The sequence below is a fragment of the Balaenoptera borealis genome (genome assembly GCF_965194805.1).
Source record: "Balaenoptera borealis genome assembly, chromosome: 10".
Lineage (NCBI taxonomy): Eukaryota > Metazoa > Chordata > Mammalia > Artiodactyla > Balaenopteridae > Balaenoptera > Balaenoptera borealis.
In genome coordinates, this window is record NC_138874.1 from 88,173,800 (window position 1) to 88,188,883 (window position 15,084).

At 47.3% G+C, this 15,084-nt stretch overlaps 1 protein-coding gene and 1 long non-coding RNA gene across 11 annotated transcripts in view; one reads left to right on the forward strand and one right to left on the reverse strand.

Moving 5' to 3' along the window:
* Positions 1 to 15,084, forward strand: part of UBTD1 (ubiquitin domain containing 1) — a 51,423-nt gene that overhangs the window by 771 nt on the left and 35,568 nt on the right. The window contains exons 1-3 of one of the 10 annotated variants that reach the window (XM_082406580.1): positions 1,663 to 1,674; positions 4,577 to 4,615; positions 5,582 to 5,601. The exons of 1 other annotated variant lie outside the window; for it this stretch is intronic. Coding sequence is in view for 4 of the 9 variants with exons in the window: in XM_082406577.1 (XP_082262703.1) it covers positions 1,553 to 1,674; positions 4,577 to 4,615 (161 nt within the window). In the remaining 5 variants the exon portion in view is untranslated. Of the gene's footprint in view, positions 1 to 1,504; positions 1,675 to 4,576; positions 4,616 to 5,117; positions 5,207 to 5,581; positions 5,602 to 15,084 lie in introns of those variants that run through there. 8 more of the 10 variants (XM_082406577.1, XM_082406583.1, XM_082406588.1 and 5 more) reach the window with 8 other exon arrangements.
* Positions 267 to 1,495, reverse strand: LOC309635394. The gene is made up of 2 exons (XR_014248814.1): positions 635 to 1,495; positions 267 to 559 (listed from the first exon to the last, which is right to left on the reverse strand). It is a non-coding gene; the product is annotated as an uncharacterized lncRNA (long non-coding RNA).

Here is a 15,084-nt window from a genome sequence, read left to right on the forward strand (position 1 = left end):
CGGGTGGGGGTGGGGGCGGGGGCAGGAAATGTTTGCAGACCGCAGCTGGGCCGGCGGCGGGGAGGAGAGCCCTGGGCGGGGGCGCCGCTGGCCCGTCAGCGGTGCCGGGGTCGGACGCCCGCCCGTCGGGGCACGGCGCCGGCGGCCAGGCGTCCCCAGAACTCGGAGCGAGCGTAACGAGAACAGTCGCTCCTTCCAAAGACTGTGTCATTATCGGGCTGCAGATCGTGTCTGCCGGAATCCGACTTGCAAAAGCAGCGCAGGACTCTGGGAAAGAAATCTTTATTTTTCCCGCAGGGCTTTTTAGAGCCTCCCGGTCGTCTGAGAGTCTAGGAAATGTGGGGTGCGGGGTGGGAATCGCACTCGGGTTGTTGGGATCCTTCCCAGCCTTGGGAATGGGATCTGCTCCCTGGTGATCCGCGAGGGCCGGCAGCTCCTTCTCACTTTCTGGGTACACTCCTCCTATCCTGGCGCTTCGCCTGGGTAAGAGGTCTGGCGGTCGTTTCCCCGGGTCTTGTACTCACTTCACTTCCTTCTCTGAGGGTGTTGCGAGGGCCTTCTGAGAATGATAAAATCTTAGACTTTAGAGCTGAAAGAGACCTTCGAAACTTGTCTAGAGTCCAGATAGACCTACCTTCTCTTGTCTATGAAAAGCCCAGATCCAGAGAGGTTGAGCAGCTTGTCCCCAGCCACACAGCTAGTCAGTAGTACAGCTGGGGCTAGAATGCAGTCTCCTGTTCCACTCAGTTGCCACATATCCCTCTATGTAAGAGGAGCCACAGGCAGAGTTGTTAATGAAGTAGAAACTCTAGTTGGAGTTTCCTGTCTCCTTTGACACTGAAGGTTTGTGTTGCTTGAGTTCCGGAAACTGGGACAGAAGATGAGGGGAAACATGGGGGAAGCAGGGAAGGATGTCTGTGTGGTGGACAGGATGACTTGTGCAAGAAGCAACATGTGTTTATAGGGAGGACGACGTAAAATTTAGCATTAAGTCCTCTTGTCTGAGGGCAACCCTGGCCATTCTTCTGACTGAGGAAAGTTGATTCTCAAATCCAAAGGCTTTCTTCCTTTCATTCATTCACTTATTCAACAAATATTATTTCTGTGCTCAGCCCACATAGTTGATTTGTAGCATTTTTTATTGTTGACAACCCTCTCCCATTTGAAGCTCCAACACTTCCCCCAACTTTTCCCTCCTTGGCATTGTTTTTTTCTTTGATCACTCCCGCCCGCCATCACCTCCTAGTGTGGGACGCCCATGGTCAGTTTGACATTCCGTTTGTTTCTCTCATCATGCTCCTTCCCAGAGGAATCTTACTCAGCCCCCCAACTTGTCCACTGGGAAGGCCCCTACGCTGTATCTTCAACTATTGCCTCTCCAACCCCAGATTCATATAAATGCCCACTGGACACAGATGTAGTTAACCTCAGGTTCAACAGTTCTAAAACCAGCTCTGCATCTCTCCCCCTCAACTAGCTTCCTTTTACTCTTCCATTCTTCCAGCTGCCTAAATTTATACTTTGAAGAATTCTCTCTGCTGTCTTTGTCTCCATGTCCTGGAGGAGTCATTCGCTGGGCCCTGCTGGTTCTTCCTTCAGCAGGTCTTACAAACCTGCCCCTTGTCACCTCAAGGCCAACTCATCTCCCAGACTGAAGTTAGTTCCCCACCAAAGGCAAGTACCTCTTCAGTTATTCATCCAGTGCCTGCACATGGTAGTGTCCCAGAAGGCATTTGTTAAATTAACCTGTTCTGAACCCTGTAAGTTCTATGTTCAGAAATCTTTCTGCCCCTCCCACTCCTACAAGAACTTTTACTTTCAAGGCTGTTCAAGTCTGGTCCAGTCCTACCTTTTAAGGCGTGATTTCTTTCTCTTCTTTGATATTAATGTCACCTGTGTTTGCTCATGCCCTTTCCGCCTTCTTATCAAGAGCCTTTCTTCTCTTCAAGGTCCACCTCAAATCCCTTATCTTTCTGGAAGCACCTTGCCTGACAAGTCCCCCCCACCCCCCAGCAAACATGATTGCTCTTTCTGAGAACTCCTGCAGTCCCATTATACCACTTACTTAACAATTATCTACTCCATATTATTAATCATTTCTTTGATGTTACAGTCATATCAGCAACTGCATTGTAAGCCTTGAAGACCTTGTGTGTGTGTCTGTCTCTCTGTCTCACTCACTCATATAGTTATACACACACACACACACACACACACACACACACACACACACACACACACTAGGTGCTTAGCACAATGACTTGTACAGAGGAAGCACTCAATATTTGTTGATTTTAAAAGGCTTACACGGGAATTCCCTGGCAGTCCAGTGATTAGGACTTGGCTCATTCGCTACCGTGGCCTGGGTTCAGTCCCTGGTCGGGGAACTAAGATTCCACAAGCCATGTGGCGCAGCCAAAAAAATAAATAAATAAATTTAAAAATAAATTAAATAAATAAATAAAATTTTCACCTAAATGTTTTACTGAGGTATATATCTGCATTTAAAAAAAAATCTGCTAGTGTATCTCTATTTCACTTCTGTGGGTCCTACTATGAATAGCTTTATTCATACAGTCCAAAGCCAAGGGGAACTCTGGAGGATGACAAGTTTGGTATAAGGGACGGACTCTTTCTTTTTTTTTTTACCTTTTAAGTTATTTATTTATTTATTTATTTATTTATTTATTTTTGGCTGCGTTGGGTCATCATGGCTGCATGCGGGCTTTCTCTGGTTGCAGCGAGCGGGGGCTGCTCTTCATTGCAGTGCACAGGCTTCCCATTGCGGTGGCTTCTCTTGTTGCAGAGCACAGGCTCTAGGCACACGGGCTTCGGTAGTTGCAGCACGCAGGCTCAGTAGTTGTGTCTCACGGGCTCTAGAGCACAGGCTTAGTAGTTGTGGCGCTCGGGCTTAGTTGCTCCACAGCATGTGGGATCTTCCTGGACCAGGACTCGAACCCATGTCCCCTGCATTGGCAGGCGGATTCTTAACCACTGCGCCACCAGGGAAGCCCGGGACGGACTCTTTCTTAACTTCACAGCGTGCACCTGGCATTCCTGTGACATCTGCAATTTACCCTTTGACAAGGACATAGTTTCATGTTGTAAGACTAATGCCTAAAACGCCCCCTGCCTCCCACCATAACTCTTATCTTTCCTTCGTAACTCTTATCTTTCCTTCGCCACCGCCATAGTGGGAAGAAACCCTCAACAGAGAGCTAAAACCTGACTTCTAGGTCTAGGCCTGCAGCTGGGTAACCCTGGGCAAGTCATTAACCCTCTCTGGGTCACACTTGCAATATCTCAGAAAGGGAGGGGGCTGTACCAGATCATTAGAGCTGTTTTTATCTTCACAAAGGCAGCTGTTCTACACTGGAAAGTTAATGAGCTGAAATCTTATGCATTCTTATGTCACTCTTTGGCCTTAGTTCTGTCTTCCTAGTCACTTGATGGGTGAAGCAGAGACACAAGGCCTACCGATCAGGGAGTCTTCCAAGAGCTAGAAGGATTAGGCGGTACTCTCATCTCATCAAGATTTGTGGTTGTCACTCTTTTTTTTTTAACCTATTACTCTTAATACATTCTCAGTAGGTCTGAGTTCTCCCCTTCAGGTGCTGGGTGGTCTTTGCATGCTCCAGAGAATACGTGGGGAATTACTCCTTTGGGGGGCTCCCACCAACCCATGCATATACCCTGGATAGATCCGATATCTCTGCCCATGAAGTGGGTGAGGCAGCCCCTCCCCTGCCCATCCCAGGGAGAAATAGAGGTGGTAGAACAGGCAGGTGTCTTGCCCAGTTCCACCCTTTGAGAATGTGGCAGGGCTGAAACCCAGCTATCTGTGATGTGCCAAGCATATCCACTTACGTTCTGGAATCTCAAGCTAGGGGTGGACAGACCCAGGGCCCTGCTTTGGGCTGGCTGGGCTTGGCCCTGTGGTTGCAAGAGAACCTACTTCTCATTGTGTGGGCTGCTGTGGCTATTCTTGAGGGAGTAATTGGGCAACTTCTCCATTTGCTCAGTAAATATTTACTGAGCGCCAGGCACGTTGCTGGCTGTGAACAGACAGGGTCCTTAGCCACATGGAGCTTATAGTTTTGGGGGGGGCGCAGACAGTAAACATACAAAGTGTGTGTGATCATACATAGAAATCTTGTATGATAATACATACAATTTTGTATTATTATATATGCTGGTGACTCCCACATGTATAATTTCAGCCCAGTTTCTCCAACTCCAGCCTTGTATATTTTGCTGCCTGCTCAACACACCTAATGTCTAAAAGGCTTCTCAGTTTAACATTTCCAAAACAGAATGAAGGCCCACCCCACCCCCTGTCCTCCCAAAGTCAGCTAATGGTGATTTCATCCTTCCAGTTGCTCAGGCCCCCAAAACTCTAATATCATCCCTGACTTCTCCCTTTCAATCCCACCTCCACTTAATCAATAGATCCTGTTGTCTTTGCCTTGAATGTATCCAGAACCTGACTCTCACCATCTTCACCACTTTCACCCTGGTTTAAGCTACTATCGGCCTTTTAACTGACCTTCCTGCTTCCTCCCTTGTCTCCCGACAGACTATTTTCATCACAGCAGCCAGAGAGATGCTGTAAACTGTAAGTCAGACTTTGTTACTCCTTTGCTCCCCGTCTCATTCAGAGTCTTTGTGTTGGCCTACAAGACACGATAGGATTTTCACCACCTTGCCTTTCCTCAGCCATCTCTTGTTCTTCATCCCCTGTTCCACCCCCTGAAATCTGAATGGATCCCTCCCTCTCCTCCTCCAAGGCTCCTCCCTTCTTGTCAGTCAAGGCCTCCCAGGCCGTCCTTTTTAAAACTGATCCTCTTCCTTCCACTACCTCCTCTCAGCATTATCTACCAACTTTTCCCTATTTTATTTTTCTCCCTGGCACTCACCACCACCTGACATTGGCTATCTCCCCTACTACGTGTGACCTGAGATTTTTATTTGTTCGTTCCATGGCACCTAGAGCAGCACCTGGCATGTAGTAAATGCATAATAAATATTTGTGGATGAAGCTAGTGTGTAGAACAGAGTGGGTAAAGTCTGTAGAAGAGCAGGAATGAGCAGCCCTGATTGCTGTCTCGTCTTAGGTGGATGGATGTATCCTAATGGACGGATTTAACTGCAACCTCAAAGTGGTATTCTGTTCCTGGGACTGGCTTCTCTCTCGCCCCAGGCCTGGGTAAGGTCTCAAATACCTGGGATGTAATTTCCCGTGGTTTGGGAGCCTCTTGCTAGGAGATGCTGGGGCTGAAGCAGGAGAACAGAGTGAAGCCCCTTACTAGGGTCCCAACCAAGCAGTTAGCACTTTCTTGTTATTTTACGTGTGCAACTATGTAAGAGTGGACCCTTCTCCCAGGCACACATGGTATTTGTGGTCATTAACTCAAGAGGTGGGTGTGGGGTGGTTTGATAGAGTGTGAGGCAGGAAGGCAGGTGATGTGGATTCCAGGCCTCTCTACCCATCGAATTGACTTGCTGGGGAATTTTTAGAATCATAGAATTTTAGAGCTGAAAAGGAACTTAAAGATTTCTTTAACCTCTTTTTCTTTTCCAGCTATTAAAAAGAGAATAAAGGTATGTCTACTCCCTGCCAAGTTCACAGAAATATGGTGCAACCTATATAAAAACTGCATAAGCTCCTTTAAGTTTTGAGTATGCTAAGGTCAAGAAATTGTGGTCAAGGTTGAGCGTATTCAAAAGGGAGGGGGTGTGGTCTCTTTGCCACTTTCTTGAATGGTGATCTTGGGCAAGTCATTTGTTTGCTCAGTTAATCATCTCTTAAAAAAAAAAAAAGATGATATTTCCAGTGTACTTCAGAGAGATGTTGTAGGGATAAAATAAACTAACATTGTTTTTAAAATTACTTTCATGGTTTAATGGTCTGCTCAAATATGAGGTCCCAATCCAGAGTGTCATCTGCCATTGATGGGGAATAAGGCCTTGGTTCTCTGCTCCTTCCTAGTTGTGTGTGCAACTTTGGACAGACCTCTTGATCTCTTTGAGCCTCAGTTTCCCCATTTGTACAATGGGATGACTGCTGCCCTGCTCACCTCCCAGAGAGATTGTAAGAATCAAGTGCGATCCCGGATGAAAAGAGACTTTGTGAACTTATGAAGTTCCCATTATTCAAAGGTAGAGGATTTTTACACACAAAAACCATAGCCAGTGATTTTCCCCAGATCATTGAAGCTTACTCTTTTTTAAAGAGCAAAACTATAAAAGAAATGTTTAAAAACTATTTTTGGATGGGAATCTTTCTGAAACGGATGATATGCTTCCCAGCAAAGTATACTGAGCATGAATAACCTCCTCTTTGCAACTTGGGGGGTGTTGAGTTTGGACCTGTATGTACAAAGCCCTGCTTGGTGGAGATGGGGACCACAAAAGCCTCTTTCTCTCAAAAGCCTTTATTTCTGAAAGAAGGCGGGGGTGAACTGGTGGCAGGTGGCAGGTAAATTGCTGAGGAAGAGCCCATAACACAGTGGCCTGCCTCGAGGTCCCAAGCAGTATTGGTGTGGGTAGGCTCTTGAACCCTGTTCTGGGCTCTGAATGAGAATAGCGGGTCCTGCCTGATCAGTTACTGTACTCACGACAGTGTGAGGCCCCCAGGCTTTTCAGAATGTAGGGCATTGGGTCCCAAACTAAATGGTTCCCAGCTGCTGTGCTTCTGGGGTTCACGTTTCCACCTATAATTGTTGCTCTGTCTTCTCCCTGGTAGTCAGTGTCACTTTTTTTTTCCTCATTAAAAAACTTGTGGTTAAATATATACACAAGATAAAATATACCATTTTAACAACTTTTAAGTGTACAGTTCTGTAGCATTAAGTATATTCACATTGTTGTGCAGCCATCACCACCATTCATCTTCACAACTTTTTCATCTTTCCAGCTAAAAATCTGTACCTATTAAACACAGACTCCCCATTCTCCCCTTCCCCAGCCCCTGGCAACCACCATTCTACTTTCTGTCTCTATGAATTTGACTACTCCGAGTACCACATAGAAGTGGAATCAGGCAATATTAGTCGTTTTGTGTCAGGTTTATTTCACTTAGCATAATATCTTCAAGGTTCATCCACGTTGTACATGTGTCACTTGCCTTGCTTTTTAGGGGTGAATTCTATTGTATGTCTATACCACGTTTTGCTTATCCATTCGTCTGTTGACGGACACTTGGGTTGCTTCCACCTTTTGGTTTTTGTGAATAATGCTCCTGTGAACATGGGTGTACAAATATCTGTTCGAGTCCCTGCTTTCAGTTCTTTTATGTGTATGTCTAGAAGTGGGATTGCTGGATGATATGTTAATTCTGTGTTTAATTTTTTGAGGAACCGCCATACTGTTTTCCTCAGCGGCTGCACCATTTTACATTCCCACCAACAATGCACAAGGGTTCCCATTTCTCCACATCCTAACCAATATTTGTTATTTTCTGTCTTCTTGATAATAGCCATCCCAATGGGTGTGCAGTGGCATCTCATCATAGTGGTCACTTCTTGAGATCCTGACTACCAGGCTCAAATAGCAGCCCCTCCAGTTTCCTGGGGGAACATATGGCTGAGATTGTTAGACTTGTACCTGGAGAGAGAGTAAATGGGCTCAAAGTGAAGCCCGAGGGGCCCTCCAGAGAGGGAAGTACAGGAGTTTGGGCAGGTAGATTCTGTGACATCTTTTCTGATCAGTCAGAATCTGGCTTGCTTCTGGGTTTCTAATAATGTGGTCGATGGCTGGGATGGATGGACAGTGGCTTCCAGTTAAGCAAAGCAGTTCTTTGTTGTTACAATTCATGTGGCTCCCAAAGAACATTAATGCTGTCTTACTCATATTGAGCGCTCCCTTTTGCACAAGAGATGCAGGACTATGGTTCAGGTGGGAGCACTTGGGATGGGTAAAAGGCAGGGAGTATTATAACGACATGGCATCCTGGTGAGCTTGTCCGCTGCTCCAGGCCATGTGCTTCTCTCTAAGCTGTTGGGGACAAGATCTCCCTGCTTTCTGAGCCCACAGGGAAGGGGGACCAAGCTTAGTGTGCCCTCACACCTCTGACCAGCCCCAGGCCCTCAACTTGTGTCCCTTATTGCCCTCGGAGAGGGGAACCTGTCAGGAAAAGGGCTGGCGCACCTTCTGCAGGGTATGGGGTGGGGGGAGTAGGGGGACGGGAATGGCTCCTCATTTGTGCCTGTCTCCTCTGGGAAGCTGGCACCAGAGCCCAAACCTAGGCAGCCAGCCAGTTACCAGGCAGCCTGGATCTTAGAGGCGAGCCTGTGGACTTGGAATTTTGTTGTTTTTAAGGGCTTGTAGAGATGCAATTAGCAACAGCTCACCTTTGCTGGGTGTGTACCATGTGCCAGGAGCCTCCTGTGCAGTCTCTTGGTTAATCTTCACATCCATCCTATGGGTGGATACTATTATCACCTTTTCACAGAGGAAGAAATTGAGCCTTAGAAAGGTAATGTCTCCTCTCTAAGGCCATGCAGCTTGTAAACAGCAGGGCCTGATCTCAGAGCCTGAGCTTTTGGCCCCTGTATAGTTTACCTTCCCAGGAATGGGAGGAAGAGAGCACAGGGTTTTTTTGTTTTGTTTAAACAAGAGTTTATTATTGAGTACCTTCAGGCACCCTGCTCACCTTGTTCAGTCAATCATCTCTTTTGATTCTCCTCATTTTGCCTTATGGGAACATTCCTACCCAATTTACATAGGGGAAAGTAAATTGATTTCTGGTGGTCACAGGCTGAGCGGAGGCAGATCTGGGACTCACTTTAATACTTTGACTCGAATTTCAGCGCTCTGAGCTCATTCCATTGTGCTGCCTCCCCCCATCCCCATGAGAAGAATCAGGAGGTGGCTGTGAAGTCTGCAAAGCTGCAAGGACCGGAGTCACTCCGCTCCCTTCCCATTGCTGTCTCCTCCTCCTCTCATTTCCTCGCCCCCAGACTATATCTCGGGGTCCCATGAGTCCATCATTATGCATCTAGTACTTGGCACTTTGGCACATAGTAGGTGCTCAGTAAATGTGCATTGCATGTTTGAGGGCTGAGTGTGGTGGAAGCACTAGGATCTCAGCCAAATTGTTCTTGAAGAGGAACACCAGCAGAATGCAAACAGCGTTGTTTCCTCCCTCTTCTCCTGGAAGGAACCTCCACTGCCCAATGCCCAGATGCCAGGGACTTGAAGAAAAGAGCGCCTTGGCTCTGCAGACTTTGAATTATCCCCAAATTCCCAAGGGAAAAAAGACAACAGTGTCACATTAGCAAAGTGCTTGCAGGATCAGGTGTCATTCTTTGTAATTAATAAGACTAACGATCCCTTGCTATGTTCATTTTCAAAGTGCTTTCTCAAATATTATGTATCATTTGATCCCCACAACCATCCTGTTAGGTGATCAGGGCAGGAATCATTTTTCCTGTTTTACCAGTGAGGATACTGAGACTTAGGATGTTAAGAGCTGCCCAAGGTTGTTGACAAGTAAGTTAGGCAGAAGCCATGGGAGGCAATGGTTCCTCTGCTTTCTCATCGTGGTGAGAAAGCCTCAGGTCAGAGCCTCAGTTTCTGCATCTGTGAAATAGAGACAAGAGTAGACCACTTCAGGTATTCAGGGATTAAATGTGATGATTTGTGTGAAGTGATCAGTGCAGTGCTCACAAACGGCAGATGCTTAACAAATGATGGCAGTGGGCCATTAATGACAGTAACCTAGGCTAAGTTCGTTGTTTCTTTGGGGACTTGTATTCTACTGACTCTTGTTCAACTCAGAGTATTGGGAAGAGCAGAGCGTAGCCTCCCTTACCTTGACCTGGAAAGTCCGACTCTGGCCACCCTCTGGCCCTTCCCCTGCACTCAGAGTGTATAGCAAGGGCCGACCCTGAATTTCTTTTGATTTGCAAAATCTGAGGTCTTTCAAAGAGGAGGTTTATAAGATAGAGTTTTTCTTTTGGTAACAGGTAATTATGACAATTATGACAAATATTTTATTCACTTAGTATCCATTTGCATTTTTTTATCCTAGCTCCTCCAGCTCATTAGCCGTGTGATCTGGGCAAGTTGTTTTGGATTCGGGGGCTTCACCTTCCTCACCTGTAAAATGGAGGTAATAGTATCTACTCATAGGGTTGTCTTGAGGATGAAATGAGTCAAAGCACATAAATCCTTAGACCGGTGCCTGGGGCATATTAAAATATTCAGTAAATAGTAGTTATTTTTTTTTCATTATTATCAGCATGCTTGGCACTGTATTTAAGCCAGCTGTCCCCAGCCTTCTTCTTCCCCCCAAGTTGAGATATATGGCCAGTGAAGTTCATATACAAGACCTAGCTTCTGCTCTGTACCCTGGCTATATACCATTCTTGTAACTCCACTCATTCAGGAAAGCAAACGGGAAGCAAGTTGCACAAGAGTGATATTATTGCAGAGATAGCCTTGAACCTAGCTTCATTTTTTAAAAAATGTGAATCATTCACAAAAACTTGAGAACTTCAACTCTTGTTAGTTACAGATCTCTTGCAATGTCCCGCATATTCTTGCCGATTCCAGCAACAACTAGTAGCTACTTTTCTGGGCTCTCTTGGAACAGATGCAAACACTTCTTGCCTGGTAGGTCAGGGCTTGGCAGTGCCCTCAGTGTGCTCATCCTCAGCTTGGCAGAACGTGTCTGGGTCTGCTGGGGCTACCTTCCTGGAACCTGGCACCTCCTCCATGAACTTCCAAGAAAGCAGTGATAAACATCCACAGCAGGGCCACTTTTCCACACTTGATACACAACCCCCTGCAACTGGATTCAAAAACAGTTGTTTTATAGTTATTATATACTGCTGTTTATTGAGTACCAACTGTGTGGCAGGCCCTGCAGTAGGTACTTCATACTCATCTCCTCTAATCCTCCTGTTAATTCACTGCGAATGATGTTGTCTTCAAATTAGGGGAGAGGCTCCGTGATACTAACTATTGCGCCCAGGGTCACATGGTGAGAAATGGAAGATTTCGGATCCCAGATTACTGTTTTCAATTTTCAGCCCTGCGTTCCTTCCATGAAACACCTGCCTCACTGTCAGTTTCAACTGAGGGCTCACTGGGCCCTAAACAGGTATAGCTGGTTTACTGACGTCATTGCCACCCATGACTATCAAATAGTCTGCTTCTGCCAGTTCTTGCACTATGTATCCCAAGTATGTTAGAAAGTGCACTTTGCGACAGCCTTCATGGGTTTGTCCCTCCTTCCACCTCTCCCCACATACCCCTACTGCAGTGTCTGCTAAACAGACCACACTGTCCTCTGTAACATGGGATATCACACATGGCATTGATTTTTTTCACTTATGCAATGCGCTCTGTTCCCCCAAAATAGACTGTCATGTGGCCGGAGCATTTCCTTTCAAGAACCCTCACAGCAGCTCCAGGAATCATCACCCCGAATCAGTCCCGTTTACGTGGTGATTACCACGTGCATTAGGCACCCTACTACGTGTTTGACATCACTGTCTTCAGTGTTCACGTCAGCCCCAGGAGGTAGGCATAATTACCTCCACTTTACAGATGAGGAAGCTGAGGCTTAGGGAGGTTAAGACCCTTGTCCACGAAAGTGGGAGAACTGCTGTTTGAATCCTAGTAGTTGTACCCCAGGGGCCTGTATCTTAACCGCTATGGGAAACTGCCTCTAAATATTCACCGTAACTGCCTTGTCCCGGCCATGGTGTTAGCACAGGGCGCAGCGTGAAGAGTCAGTTCCTTTCCTCAAGGAGCTCACGGTGTGGTGGGCTGAATAATACTGAGCTTCTGTGATCTGTTTTTATTTATTCCAAACCTATTTCCATGTGGGCACACCCAGGTGTGCAGATTCATGACATACAGCTCCAAGGTTGCAGGGTGAGCTGAGGGGACAGTCCCCGGCGAGCTGGCAGTGCTCTGTACGGCTGTGTTTATGCCCCAGGTTTACTTCTCCGTTTGCTATTTGCCCTTCTTCCCTCTGGGCTCTCACATCAGGTTCATGGAACCCAGAGGTCATCCGGGTCTGGCCCAGTGTGATATTCCTGTTTGTGGCCCAATGCAGGGCTGGCTGGCGAGGACAAGGGAGGCCTTATTTGACTGGAAACTTGCTGCTATTATGGCTTTTTATAAGGCCCCAAATTATTTTTTGAAACATGCTGTATGCGCTGTTATTTGGTCCCGCTCCCTGAGGAGCAGAATGGGCTAGTCTTTGGAGTCCATAGGCAGAAGGAAAGCTACACTGGACCCTTTAATCTGTAGCTGACCCCTCCTACCTGAAGCTGAGCCTAGCTCTGCCCTGCTTTGACATATGTCCCATGGAAGATCCAGGGCCTGGATGTTTGGTCCATTCTTGGCCATTAAGCACGTTTTCCTGCAGCCCCGGACAGAGATGCTCAGTCTGCTACTGTTGACAGCACCACTCCTTGGGCATTCATCTATGCCAAGGGCCTAGGCCCAGGGGAAATACCTAAGGAGAGACTTCAGCCTATGGGCCCTGTTCTGCATGTGTCTGGCTCACCACCCGATGCTGGTTTGGATATGGATTGATGGGGACCCCTTTTGTAGGCTGGGCCTGGGGCCTCAGTTTTTAGAGGTGAAATGATCCAAAAGCTGTGGGGCTGCTCAGAATCCACCCTTACCTTTTAGAAGAGAATTGGCATTAATAAGGAATTCGGCTGGAGGAACTGGTTCAGAAAGGTCAAGCCCCTGGTCTGTGGTCTGTCCTGTGGAGTCAGAAGTGGAGCTGGTACCTGACCCAGGGAATCTGACTCCATTTCCTGTGTCTTTTCTATACATCCTGCCTCATTCCTGTGTACGCATATTATACATGTATGTCTCATCATCCATGATGGCTTACAGTCTATCTGGGGGAAGGAGCAAAGACAAATAGAAGTGTGATACAGTTTCAAGCAAGATAATGTGTAGACAAGTGCTGAATCATGCGGTGTAGACAGGTAGAGACAAAGGCAACGTGTAGACACTTGAGAAAGAATTGAGGTTGGATAGGGCAGATATTCAGGGTAAGTGAGGAGAGTTTACAGAAGGGTTAGTGATTTGAGTAAGGGGTGCAGTTGGAGAGAAGCAAGTAATACGATTTTCTTTATTGTAAAAGCAGTCTGTGTTTATGTAAAAAATGTGAGCAATACCAGAAAGCCCAAAGAAGAAAATCTCCTTCATATTCCCACCACCCAGAGAGAGTCTCCATTCCCGTTTGGTGTTTGTTCTTCTAGCCTTTCTTTTTTTTTTATTTTTTAGGCAGTAGAATCAAATTGGCTGTGTACACTAAGGTTAAGGGAAGGTCTCGAATAGCAAATGGGGAGCGTAGGTCAGAGCGAGCCTCTGCTGGTTCCTTACACATGGAGTGCAATGAATGAAGTGCTTCAGGAAGAGGCACCCAACATCCGTGAGCAGATGGGACCGGAGCCTGTGAGGAAGCAGGGGCTCCTCCACCCAGAGCTGGGACTCAGATTTCATCACCCACTGCAGAAGAGTCTCAGGTTTACTCCTCACTGCTGCTGCCCAGGGGGTCAAGGGAAAGAATTTGTCCTGAGTCGTCTCAAAAGCTCGCTTCCCCCGACACACTCCCATCCCACGGACTCCTCCCTTTCTTACTTACCATCCGGTTTCTCCAGCAGAGTTCTTCTCCCCTGGAGTTGGGGCCACACAGCCGATTTTGCCACACCACAAAGCTGTGCTGCTGCCTGAGGTCATTGCAGGGGAGAAACTATATATAGCGGAGGACTAGCATCAGGACATCTCCATATTGTTCGGACCACTTAGCATTGCCCTTCAGCCGATGCAGACAGGGTCACCTGGGACTCAGCGCCCGTCAGGTGGGCTCTTCGTTGTATCTTCAGCGCTCTCTCTGTGTTCCCCAGCCGGTGCTCACCCACACAGGACCGGGGTTCTGACCCCTCCCAGTTCCAAGAGAGCCTTTAAAGGAGCTGCCTAGGGAAAGGGGCAGCAAGGAGAGTTCAGAGCCCAGAGTTCTCTTCCAGCTCAGCCACTTGGCACCTGTGTGGCCTTATGCCTATGAATCTCTGGCTCCTTATCTGAATGATAAAGGAGTTGTTCTGGAACAGGAGTTTTGTACTATTGTTTTAAGCCACTGGAACCCTTTCAGATGCAAGCTCACAAGGTAGCCTGATATATACAACCAAATGGGCGCGCCACTGGTTGAGGCTGGGGAGACTGGAGCCCCAAGAGGTTCCATTGAAGTCTCAGGGTCCCACAGAGTGCACAATTTGAAAACCACTAGGTGAGACAACCTCTGAGGTTTTCTTCTTCTAGCCTTAGGATTCATGGTCTGGCCTTGCGATGGCCTCTGGCATAAATGACCCATCAATAGGGGTGGAAACTTTGTGATCTCTTGGAGACTTTGATGGTCATCTTGGGGGAGGGGAGAATGGTACAGGGACAGAAATCTCAGGGCAGAGGTTTCTGTAGTGGGGGCAGCCCAGGGGAGCACAGTTTGCAGATCCAGTTGGACATGCTGGCCCGCACTGCCATGGGCTGTTTTTCTCTGGCCTGCTCCCGCTTGCCTTTCCTTTGAGTGCTGGTTTGTCCCAAAGATGAGATGAAAATGAGGATATAATGCACTTCAGGCAAGGAAAATGCATTTAACTTAAGTTGCCTGGGGCTGAGTTACATACTTGATATGTGGAGTATTTGTAGAGCATGGTGGTACCTTTGGCAGAAATCAGAAAGCCAGGATCTGGGGCCAGTTTTCTTCATTCAGCAAGTTTGTTTGTCAGGCACCTGCTTTGTATTCCTGGAGAAGCATAAGGGAGATCCCAGCTTTGTTAGGACCCCTTGATTTCGAGTTAACAGAAACCAGCTGAATCTAGCTTAAGCACAAAAGGTGACTAATTACAGGGTTTCAGGGGGTGCGCAGGACCCCATGGCAAGATTGCTGCCTGGACTTAAGCAGGGATTGGAAAAACCTTGTTAGATTCTCTCTCTTTCCCTCAACTCAGCTTCTCCTCGGGCTTCCTCCTGTCTCTGCAGCCGGGCTTCCTCCTCCTTCAGCCCACACGGCCCAAGTGTTCCTGCTGCAGCTCCAGCCACACTCAGGGG